General features: G+C 40.9%; 1 protein-coding gene across 1 annotated transcript in view; it reads left to right on the top strand.

Annotated features, from left to right (window-relative positions):
• kcnn2 (potassium calcium-activated channel subfamily N member 2) overlaps positions 1-12,008 on the top strand; it is a 38,157-nt gene extending 26,149 nt beyond the window's left edge. Inside the window, 2 exon segments of the mRNA XM_061802004.1 lie at positions 3,860-3,929; positions 9,289-12,008. Coding sequence (XP_061657988.1) covers positions 3,860-3,929; positions 9,289-9,564 — 346 coding nt within the window. The 3' untranslated portion in view covers positions 9,565-12,008.
• Positions 12,009-12,887: the final 879 nt, after the last annotated feature.

Genomic DNA, 12,887 nt, shown 5'->3' with positions numbered 1-12,887 from the left:
ATGGTGATTAGCAATGCAAATGTAGCTTTGGCATATACATTCTAACATTATTTGTCATACGTGAATCTAAAAGTAAGTTAACCTTATTAATTATTCAAATAAAAACAATAAAACATTAATTCTAAATGTTGATAAAATTGTAATCACAGATGTCCCTCACTCACCCGGTTGGACTTTATAGGTTCCACAGTATCCCATCCCATTAGAGGCACTTTCCCGTCCCACCCCCTCGGTCAATGTGGGAGACAAGGTGAGAGCTACGCCAGCAAAGCGACTCTATGTGCCTTTTAGCTGCGAGATATGCGGGGAGAAACGTGACCCGGAAGGAAGGTCAGGCCGAAGCCAGCGGCTCATCATTTGCACGGCCGCGTCATGGACGCCATAAAACTGTCCGCTAAGATGAAAGTATGACTCGGTGGCGCAAATGTCCACGTCCTTTTATGAGCCAGCCAAAATAATGAAGAGGATCACTATAAAAGACTAAATAAATAAATAAAAGCGCACAGCGCTAACTAGGAGTGACACGCCGAGAGGCTTTGTGTTGGCTGGCTCTCCTGATGAATAACAAGCAGATTTAGAGGCTGTTCCTATGGACAGGCGCCCATGGCGCTTGATTGACCGAGGAGAGGGGACGCGTAGGGAATAAAAGACAGGGCGAGGCGGACTCCCTGCACTGACCTCCACACAGATGTCGCGGCTATCGGTCATCCAGAAGTGGTGTCCTACATCAGCTGAGGGCAGGCTCGCGTGACTTTGAATGCATCGTTACATATTGTCCGTCACACACTTGATGGATAAAGATGGTAGGAAGAGCCACATTTTTGGAGTCATTATAGTTTCATACGTGGTTTTGTGGTGTCAAGGCAAGGCGGTACAGTGGGGCAACTGGTTAAAGCATTGGCCTCACAGTTCTGAGGACTGAGGTTCAATTCCCAGTCTCGCCTGCGTGGAGTTTGCATGTTCTCCCTGTGCCAGCGTGGCTTTCTCTGGCACTCCGGTTTCCTCCCACATCCCAAAAACATGCCTTATTTTGAAGACTTCAAATTACCCTTCAGTGGGAATGTGAGTAGTGTGACTGTTGTCTGCCTCTGTGCGCCCTGCAATTGGCTGGCTAACGGTTCAGGATGTACCCCGCCTCCTGGCCAATGACAGCTAGGATAGGCTGCAGCGATCCCACAACCCTTGTGAGGATAAGCGGCTAAGAAATTGGATGGATGGTGTCGAGGCATTGGAGAATTAGTGTCTCTATGTCGCCCACTGCTGGCCACGTGTGTGCCTGTCTCCTGGACAAAGGGTGTTCCACCACTTACACGAGAGCCCCCGTCAGCACATTGAGTTCCCTTGTGATTCTGCTGGCATTTACATGACCAATTCATCCTGTAAGTGCATTCAATTTATCTAGCGTTTTATTTATGGAGATTTTCTTTTTAAAAGCACACGCGGTCAAAACTCAGGAGCTGTTTTTTTTTTTTTTTTTTATAAGTCACTGAAAGGAGAATAGCGAATTAGTACAGGTGAATTATATTGTGTGGAGTAGGTACAGTTCAGACTTGAGGAATACTTGTTTGGGGGGGATTGATAGATTACAATGAAATACGTAAAAACCACAATTACACCACTATTTAAATAAGTTGTTCTTTAAATGGAATTTAAAACTCAATGTTTAGGGTTGTTCAATTTTAGTGAAATAATAATGGTATAATTGAATAAGATATACAAAATACAATTATGCTTACAATTACCTAAACTATTCTTTTGATTAAAAAAACAATTCTGTGAGTTTTGGAGTTGTTAACAATTATTTTTGTAATATATTTAAAGATAGAGCGGCTGAAAAAAGTGTTTAACACACCATCATTTTCCTCAGTAAATATATTTCCAAAGATGTTATTGACATGAAAATTTAAGCAAATGCTGCAGTTGGCTGGCGACCAGTTCCAGATCAAGTCCACCTCTTGCCTGAAGATAACTGGGATAGGCTCCAGCATACCCACGACCCTAGTGAGGATAGGTGGAACAGAAGATGAATGCATTAATTATGTATAGTGATGTGAAATGACACATGGGAGAGGGCTGACCGGTCTTAATTTAATACTTTGTACAAAAGTCTTTCTTTGCAATGGCAGGTTCAAGACGCCTGCAGTGTGGAGAAACTAGTCGCATGTATTACTCTGCTGTGATTTGGGTCCATTCCTCCACACAAGCAGTCTTCAAATCTTGAAGGTTCCGTGGGCTGCTTTTATGGACCTTGAGTTTCAGGTCTTCCTGTAGAGTTTTGATTGGATTCAAGTCAGGCCATTCTAGTAGCTTTATTTATTTTCTTTGAAACCAATTAAGAGTTTCCTTGGTTGGATGTTTTGAATCATTACCCTGATGAATTGTCCATCTTCATTTCATTCTCATCCTCCTCGTTGATGGCAGCAGAGAATGTCTCGGTGGATTTGCGTATCCAATAATATGAAATTTACCAGTACTATTAGTGAAAAAGCATCCCCACACCATCCTGTTCCCCCTTTCGGACTTCGGTGTTAGTATGGTGTTTTTAGGGTGGTGTGCATTCCCATTTCTCTGAGCATTCATATAGGCCATGGCGGCAGAGTGGATTACTCACTGTTTCCCTTTGGTGAACAATACCTGCTGATTCCAAGTCTTTTTGAAGCTTTCCACAAGTGGTCTTTGCTCATGGAAAATTCTTCTGATTATTCTTTGCACTCCACTGTCAGAAATCTTGCAAATAGCACCTGATCAAGGATAATTTATGGTAGTATGAGTGGCTTTCCACTTACGTATTATGGCCCCAGCCATGCTTACTGGAACATTGAGAAGCTTAGTCATGTAACCAATGCCGTCGTAATCTTTTGGAACAATTAGTTGGCAATGCTCTTGAGATAGCTCTGTCTTTCATGTGTCTTGACTCCTGAGACCTTGTTGTAGGCCATCAATCAGGACTGAACTAGCTGATATCCATTTGTACTCACAAGGGGCTAGATCGCTGTTTGATTATTGATCAATTTTAGGTGTTTTATTGGCTTTGCACAACTTTTTGCACCTCCTTTTCTTCATGTGTTCATTTCACATTTTTACACACAACTTAATTTCTAATCTTATTTGTTCGACCTTTTTGTATATATGGATTATTTGTGTTGTTCCTAACTTCTAGTGAAAATTGCACACCAGTCGCACATTTGTATATATATTTAGTGAGAAAGATGGTGTTGTACTTATTTCAGCCACTGTGTATGAGATAACATAGGTTTACCTAAATTCTAAATCCTAGGAATACCAGTTAAATGAATGACATAAGCATAGACTGACAAATTGAACTGTTAAAATAATACAATTCTTTAAATTAAGTGATTAAACATGTTTAGTCATTTGTTTGGATCCACTTTGCTTCATGAGGCCATCTCAAAACATCAGACACTTTCAAACTTATATTTTAGCAAACCCAGGGGTGCATAAATCCAACATCATTCCTCTTTTCAAAACCATTCCCAACTATACAGTACATCAACACAGGTCTCACTTTTAAAAAGCACCAAAAGGATTGTAGTATGATTTTTGTCACTGTCAAGATGTTTCAACAAAAAAAAAAGAAAAAAATGCAAAAAAACTTTTCAAGGTGTACGGTAGCGTGTTCCCTTCTTGAGGCTCCTTTTCACTTGCATGCATCTCCAAGCAAATGGAGTGGACACCCCCCGCCTCACAAACCCTTGCATTCCATTCTCTTTCCACACACATCCCTGTGCATGACCCAGGACTGCGCTGCTTGTGTATGCCCCATGTGTGCACAAAGCTAACCCCACCCACTATTGATGGCAGCGTTCATTTACTGGCCTCTGGATGGTCTTGTGTTCAGATTGAGAAGTGTTAAAATGGAGCAACGCAAGCTGAATGACCAAGCAAACTCTCTAGTGGACCTTGCCAAGGTAAGCTATAAGGACTATCACAGATATTTGCTGCATTGCACACGAGAAAGGACCGATACACTTCTCGTGTGTGTGTGTGTTGTTGTTGTGACACGTGCCCCTTCACTCTTCAAAGTCTACAGGTGTCAAATGAACAGACAGGCGTTTCACATGTGCCTATTCTGGTTGTCTGCACTCATCTCGTCTTTTCTTACACAATGTGTTTTGACAATACAGCCCACCCACCCATACACTGTGTGTGTGTGTGTGTGTGTGTGTGTGTGTGTGTGTGGTGTGTGTGTGTGTGTGTGTGTGTGTGTGTGTGTGTGTGTGTGTGTGTGTGTGTGAGAGTGTGTGGTTATTCTGTAAAGGTTTGTCTCTAGATGCACCAAACACTAGCTTTAAATCTCCCATATTTCCCCAAACCAACTTTTTGTACTATTTAGGATGTCATATTGTCTTTATGGTATACCTCAGTAAACATTAAAGTCGTCCATGCATTCATAACTAAGACGTTTTTCTGTCAAGAGACTTGAAATTGGATCATTTGAGTTTCTCGATATTACCGCAATTTCTCGAGTATTATGCGTCCTGAAGTATAATGCGCACCCCCAAAATTGACCTAAAAAAATCAGGAAAACCCTTCTACCAATGAACAATGCGCACCACCAATTTGCTGCTACCCATATACTTAAAAATATTGGGGATTACCTGTAAAAAAATTGTCTGTACAACAGTCATTAATAATAATCATTGTGCACGTGCCGATGTAGCCGTAATATAATCTCGGGATATGCCACAGGAGACACTTGTCATGGTCCCTGTAATTGTCAGAACAGAATCCCTTAACCAACTAAAATAAATGCTCAATGATGGCATAACATTTTCTTAGTTCTGTTGATAACGCATATTACAGTCTTAAATAAATATTTAGCACTGTTTGACCTAAACATTTTTTGCATTAAATATTTGTGCATAAAACCTTTGTGCATAGTGCAGTTAATCCTCTACATTACACATCCTTGGCCAAGACTTCAAAAGCAACATCTGGCTCATCTCCAATCTGAAAAATATCCATCGTAGCTACCTTTGGTGATTTGGTCCCGTTCTGGTGCCTCCTGAATTCATCAACAGCGATCCTATTTTACTCCAACAGCATGTCATCCTCTGTGCCATCCATGGCGTTTGTGGGGAAACATTTTTTGAATCCCAAAAGTTTTGGTTAGGGTTAGCTAACCCCTTTCCATTTTTTTTGTCACACTTAAGTTTTTGTCTTCATCAAACAAATGTAAATTTTAACCAAATACAGCAGAAAGAAATACTGTTTTAAATTAATGTTTTCCGTTTAAAGGGAGCAAACAAAAAAAAGTGATGAGTGGGCCCACATTCCTCCACACCTCTGTAAGAGACTCATTGCAAGTTGTCACAAATTTTTTCACACAAGGCTATGTAGCTTTGGATTTTTTTCCACCCTTTAAAAAAAACATTTAAAACTGCATTGTATGTTTACTTGCGTCATTGATATTTATACTTATGTGATCATGGGAAACAATTATGTGCGACAAATGTGCAAAAAAACAAATGAGAAAAGGGGTTGATACTTTTTCACACCACTGCAGCTGTCAGTGTGGCCGGTTTGTGATCTTCATATGACAAAACAAATGTGTTTTTTTTTTTTATGAAATTGACACTTATATTAAGTCCATGTTTAAAGAGTCACTCAAAAGCAGTCTGTATAGCTTTTTTTTTTTTTTTTAAAGGGACCTTTTAGGCTAAGACCCGGCAGCAGGCCAACCTGACACAGCAGAACCAGTAACCTGAGGAAAAGAATTTCTGGGGTCTGATGATTCACACACAGACACACACACACACACACACAGACACACACACAGATAGGACAGGGAAAAGAGCAAGTGTTTGACATTCAAAAGAACACTAGAGTCAAACTGGATTAGCGCCAGCATTTCATGAAGTCTAATATTTGGCCATGTGCTACAAAGACAGCCGCAAGTCTACACATACAGCAGCTGGTTTGTGGCCCCTTTGTTGTGAGAACGTGTTGCCACAAGAGAGCAGTACACGTAGATGCAATTTGCTCTCCGTGGAGCTGCAGTACCATTTGCGCCTCTGCACATGATATTATACATTTTATATAACGCTTTTCCTCCGGTATTTTTTTCCGAATAAATGAAGATACTCCTTCTCTTGTATCTCTCGACCAGTGTTTCCCAACTTTTATTGAGCCAAGGCGCATACTGTCTTTCACACGAGAAAAAAACGCACTAGCAAACAAATACGTCACAGATATTATATTATGAAAACTGAAATAATGATGATCTTCTACTTTGCTTACGCAGTGTGAAATCTGAGCCTTTTTAGTTGAACACAAATCTGGTACAGTATTCTGTTGTATGAATGGATACACGTGTCCACAGGTGAATTGTACCTTCTGTTATCTCGTGGGAGAGCATTTAATTGCTCTGCACGTCACTACACGTCGCTGGCATGGATAAGTGAACAAAGACTCACAGTAGTAGAAAACCAATAATAATTTAAGGTCACTTCAGTGAAGTAGAACTGTTGGGAAATCACTGCTGTAGAGGTTGAGTTTCTCATATAACCAAGGCCTTTGTTTTCTCATCTATGGCAAGTACCAGGTAACTGTTGGGTGAAAGCTGTTCATTATTAAATTGGAAGCCTTGCAATGTACGGATCAGTCCATCCATTTTGTATAGCGCTTCTCCTCATTTGGGTTGCACATTAGCTGGAGCATATCTAAGATGCCTAGAAGCGAGATGTGGGGTGCACCTTGAACTGGGCCTTAGTCAGTCACTCGGCACAGGCAAACAAAACATTCACATCTACGGACAAATTACTTATTTACCGGACGGAACAAGTCAGAGAATTTGTAAATGAAGGTACCACTGTATTTCACACACTGAGGCCCCGTAGCTCAGTGGTTAGAGCACCGGTTTGGTAAACCAGGGGTTGTGTGTTCGTATCCCACTGGGGCCTCCACTCCCTGAGAAGGGTTGCGTCAGGAAGGGCATCCGGCGTAAAAATTGTGCCAAACATATGTATGCGTTCATTTGAGATGATACGCTGTGGCGACCCCGAAAGGGACAAGCCGAAAGGAAAACAACAACAACAACTGTATTTCACACACTATATATGGAGCTCATGCACCTATGTCACCGAACTCACGTGACTGGCCAGACTGCCGGTCAAGCAAAGTGTGGTTCAATGCTACGTCGGTTGGAGACGATGAGAAAATACATCTGATAGCATGACGCCCAGAGTTTTGTCCGATACTGTTAAACATTTAGGTGATAATAAATGAAGGTTCGTGGGAAAATGAGAGACACTTGACATTAGAGGACTCATATTCAATGCAGAAGTCGATGTTTTCGCCAATAAGAAATTGAACTGTTAACCCGCTTCCGCTTGTCTTGGACAACTGGATCTACGCAAGTATCTGGTGAGTAAGTCGTCGAGATTTACACGGAAAAGTTTGAAAGTGTAGAAAAGTCTAGAGACAAATACTTTGTCGCTGGATCTGTTCTCAATCAAGAATAAATCCCACATAGTGATGGAGCCACTCAGATATTTTCAATACAAATACCAATATTTAAATAAATGACCCCTGGTTTTACACAAACTCGCATTCATTAATTATGATTGGGGAAAAAAATGACAGCGAGTCGGCTCCTCCATACACGGAAGCATGTTGTGGCCACATGTTAAACTTCAGTAAACCGCTCCGTGACAGATGTTTTTTTTTTTTAAATATCCATTTTTCTCAAATTAGTCCAATGCGTATTTAAAAAAAAGAAAATAAACCGGTGGGATAGGCTTCAGCCTCCGTACACGGAAGCGTGTTGTGGCCACACATTAACTTACGTAAACCTCTGTGTGACCGACGGTTTATTTTCTTTTTTTCAATACGAATTGGACTCATTTGAGAACAATGCATATTTTTAAAATAATTAAAAATCTGCTAGGGAGAGGTTTACTGAAGTTTAGCGTGTGGCCGCAACAGGCTTCCGTGTACGTTGGAGACGACTCCCTGTCTTTTTTTTTTTTTAAACGCATTGTTCTCAAATGAGCTAACTTGGCATTATAAATACTTCTTGGGAATTTGAGATTGAGAAGAATAATTCCAACCTGAAGTGACGTGATCGGTACACAGTCGTGTGTATTTGGTTGGGCACCATCCATCAAGTTTAATTACCAAAATCCATCAATCTTTTTTGGTCTTTTCAGCTAGTATTCCATAGAATGATCTCTTTGAATATCTGTCTTGTCTGTCGTAGCAATCAACACCACAACAAGTCTTGGGCATTGTGAATATTCTGCTCCGGTTCAATGTCCCCCACACTGTCGAGCAGCTCTTTTTGACTGGCAATATGGTGCCATGAAAATGGTGCCGTCACGTGCACGAGCTCTATTTTTTTTTTTTTTTTAATGACCCTCCCTATCCATCGAGCATGTAAATGTGTGTGTGTGAACAAAATGCACCAGACAAGCTGAAATTACACAGTAAAACTCAGCGGCACCTTTTTTGTCAACTCAAGGTCAGTCGGGCTAATGTGCTGAAACATGCGTGCCCTCTCTTAAAACACTAGCTCTTGTGGCCCGTGTCTCCTCCAGCAAATTCGCTGCTACAGCCTTCTTCTCTCGAGTACAGCTGTAAAGATAAGTAATCTGCTCATGTTATTGAATGTGCCTCCAACCATACTGGATGTGGTCTTCTGCTTTTAACCTTTACTCCTCTTTGGATACAGTCTGTTAGTTCTTACTACTATGGGGGCTTGCTGCTTTGGACTTTGCTGATCAGCTATTACCGTTTAGTAGCAACAAGGTTATTTTTTATAGGTGGCAATAGCATGACATTGACTGTTTCATTTAAGTACAATGTCTTTTTATAGGGCACAAGTATTTTTAACATTTTTAACTGGTGTACAAGTATGCAGACTGTACATACATGTACTCTACATACATGCCAAAACACGTGCTGGCATGCATGCTGACAGTATAACCAGTGTGTATTAATACTGCATCCATTATTTGCAGATTTTCATTATTCACAGGGTGTAAGGAATGTAACCGACGTGAATAACGGGAGAACTCTGTGTCTTCTAACAGTATGTTGCTAATCTTAATTATGTGTATCTGTGACTGCCGATTACATTGTAGATATGTAGAAGGGTTAAAGATATTTTCATCTGCAGCCTCTATATATGATTCTCATTTCCCTTCTTTTCAGAAATCCATGTTCAGCCAGCCAGGTCGAAGTCTCTTGATTAACGCGTAATGTAGGTGATCAAGGGGGAACGAAGTGATCCGAAGCTAATGCTCCATCTCCTGTGCCTTGTCCCAGACTCAGAACATCATGTATGACATGGTGTCGGACTTGAACGAACGGGGGGAAGACATGGAGAAGAGGATCGCGCTGCTGGAGACAAAGCTAGAGACACTGCTGAGCAACCTGCAGGCTCTGCCCGCGCTCATCAGCCAGGTGATCAGCCAGCAGCACAGGGACTTCCTGGAGATGCAGCTGCAGCCTTACGACAAACACAGCCCCGAACGCTCGCAGTCGGCGTCACGGCGGCGGTCCTTGTCCACGGCACCGCCCACCTCTTCCGAGAGCAGCTAGGGTCCGAAGGGAAAGCCTCCATTGAAGACTTTTGCCATCATATGGCCAAGTTGCATTTATCTTAAAGCCTTATGGCTTCAATAAGTATTATCCAAATTCTGATGACAGAATCCAAGCTAGTGGGTATCTACATGCAGTTTCTTTTTTAGGCTTTTGCTTCCTATTACCTCAGTGTTGATGTGACGCTTCCCTCAGTACAGGCCCTTCAGCGGGTGGGAAACTACTGCACTAAAATAGTGCTTCTCACTGGAAACTGGCTGTGATATTGGAGGAAATGTTTGAGCGGGGTGAACTGTAGTGACAGCTGAAGGCAAATACCAACAAATATCATCTTTTCAGTTAGAAACAGCATCAAAGTCAACACGTCTTGATTGTATGACCCTGCAAAGTATCAGGCCTAGTACATACAGTAAACCCCTGCAAAAATGCACCTAGTTGCAGATATTTGGGGAACCTATCCTTAGTTAGTCACAGGAAAAGTCCACTATTTGCCAAAGCCATGTCTAAAGAATTTGGTACCATCTGGTGGACTCTTGGTACCAAGCGACTATGTTGAACTGAGGGGAGGAGGTTCAATGATTGAGACCACGGGCTTGCCTCAAAGAAAAAAAAAGTGAGTGGTTGCCATCTAGTGGCATCTATGCGCAATTACACACCCTTTTGTGGGTAGCAGAATGTACCGTATTTGGAAAAATTATCAGAAAGGAAGACATTTTGAATATTTAAACAGATGAGAGATGAAATAAACACATTTGAGCTAAATATCAATTAAACAAATGCATCGGGTTTTTAACCTCAAAGTCAAAAACACTTCCAACTATTTTTTTGCACTCTTTACCTCAGCTGTAAGAAATAATTTTGCAAAACGCTTAAAGATGAAAGACAAATTGGTCAGGTGCTCATGTGACACTAAAAGACGTGAGATATGTTTTGATTTTCAGTTATAAAATGGCCGTTCATAACGTCAATGAAAAAAAGAATGAAATGTGGTTTATGTGTCAGCCGGTGGGCTTGCCATGTATGAAGAGAGTGGAGCTTTTAAGTACATCCGATGCTGTGATTTGGGTTGTGTGGCATGTCCTCAAAATAATCCCATGATATTCCAGAGTATAAAATGTATTTAGTGCATAGTGTCAATAGTAAAGTTATTACAAAAATATTCAACGTATATAGTACCAATAACAATATACATCATATGCGCTGAAATATTATGATAGTATTTTAAAGACCTACCTTACAGCCTAAATTAAACCAGTAGCATTAATTTGGCTGTCTTTAACAACAATACTATGGCGTTTTAAATTTATTACAAGTTTATTACTACGTAAATTTGATTGAGAGATACAGAGTAAAGCCTGAAGGGGGCACATCTTAGACGACACAATGCCGAGCCCTTTTGCAGATGCACAAACCACGCTGTCTTTCTATCCTTTCTTCGTAGTATCATGATTTTGTGCAATGGGCTTGCACAGTAGCGGCATCCGTATTTGAATATTAGCATGTTCCAACGTAAATATTTAATTAAATATCACCCACCGAAAAAAATCCAGTAAAGGTAGTTGATTGCTATTCTAGAGCTACGCTAGAGCTATTCACTGATATGACTCATGAGCGAAAAGAACCAATGTGGATGCAGGAAAAAAAAAGGTTTGGGGAAGGGGACACGATACTGCATAATTGGGTGGGTTCCTGCACCGGGTGACATTAAAGCTAGGAACGCCACTGCAAGTAAGGATTTGACAGCCAAAATAAGGACCAGGTTTAACATTTGAGATGGTCGGCCATGAACGTTTTACTGGTAGATCAGGGAGGGGAAGAAAGTCACTCTTAACACGCACTACAAGATGATGGCTCAAAATGAGTTTTTAGACGCAACTGACAAGTGGGCCTTTGCAGGCTTTGATCAAAAGAGAGGAAAAATGCTGGAAATTTGCCCCCGTTTCTGATATGCGTGTACCCGTCCGTCTTAGTTAAAACGTCTTCAGTCAAGGGAATGCATCAAAGTCGGTGACTGCACTTACGTTTAATAATCAATGCACTTCAGCAGAAGACTGATGTTCGGTGATGTATTCTAACTAAGAAGATTGTGAGTTACGGCAAGGGTGGATGAATGGGGCAAAGCCCCCCCCCCCTCCGTGTTTGTGTTACACAAGCTAAAGTTACATATCGATACAGTACAGATGTCACAAACTCAATAATAATGAATTTTGTCTTGTCTTGCTGTGTTTCACTTCCTATTGCCCCTCCTTCCTTTGTGTGCGCCTCGTGCTCAGCTGGACAACTACTGACGCTGAACAACTCGCTGAATACCGTATCTACCTTATAGAAAAACTACTATTTTTGTATATTTTGATGAGGACAAGCACACCTCCTACAGTGTAATAATGAACAGCAACAGGGATCTGGGCACAAACAGATTCAGCATATCAAGCATGTGGTGTGAAACTCATCAGAATGGAGTACATACATAAAGTGTGTGTATATATATATATATATATATATATATATATATATATATATATGAATATGAAATAAAAGATGCGAGGTTCTTTTCACAATGTAATTATGGATGTTTTTTTTCCCCTCAAATATCTCATCATTGAAATTGCAATTATTTTTACAGGAAATTGTTCGACTGAGGTCTATTCAAGAGCAGAAATGATAAATGTGTGTGACAAGTGATGTGTCTCCTGTTAATTTTGATCCATACGCCACTCATCTTTTCATAAACTATTCTCTCAAATAATGGAAACAACAGAAGTTGGGCCTCCAGTATTTTGCTGCTCATTCCCATTTTTGAGAGTGTCGCGGACAGAGAGGTGTACCATGTTCCCACATGGAACATATTAGGGAAGGAAAATAGGAAATGTTACTTGTGGTTATCATCATTTCATCCTGTAAACAAATTTAGTTCAGTTATCCTCCATCTGTAATATTATAAAATACAATACACTGTCAATTAAGAGTGGGTACCATACAAAACCACTGAATCCAAATGATAAGCAAACAACAATTTACAAAATTTAAATCCTCTGTAGCCAACTTCTTTGGGTAAAAATCTGCAATGTAAAAAAGCTACGAAAGTCGCAAAATTATATGTGCACATATGTACTGTATGTCCATCCGTTTTCTGAGTCGCTTATCCTCACGAGGGTCGGAGGAGTGCTGGAGTCAATCCCAACTGTCATCGGGCAGGAGCCAGGTTACCCCCTCAACTGGTGGCCGGGATTTGAACCCAGTCCTCAGAACTGTGAGGCCAACGCTCTACAGCTGGTACATACAGTGCAGCCGTGAACCGTATATACCATATTTTACTGTCACTG

The sequence above is a fragment of the Syngnathoides biaculeatus genome, chromosome 17 (assembly GCF_019802595.1).
Source record: "Syngnathoides biaculeatus isolate LvHL_M chromosome 17, ASM1980259v1, whole genome shotgun sequence".
Classification (NCBI taxonomy): Eukaryota; Metazoa; Chordata; class Actinopteri; order Syngnathiformes; family Syngnathidae; genus Syngnathoides; species Syngnathoides biaculeatus.
Note: the sequence above shows the minus strand (reverse complement) of the source record. Positions and strands in the feature narration are given on the sequence as shown.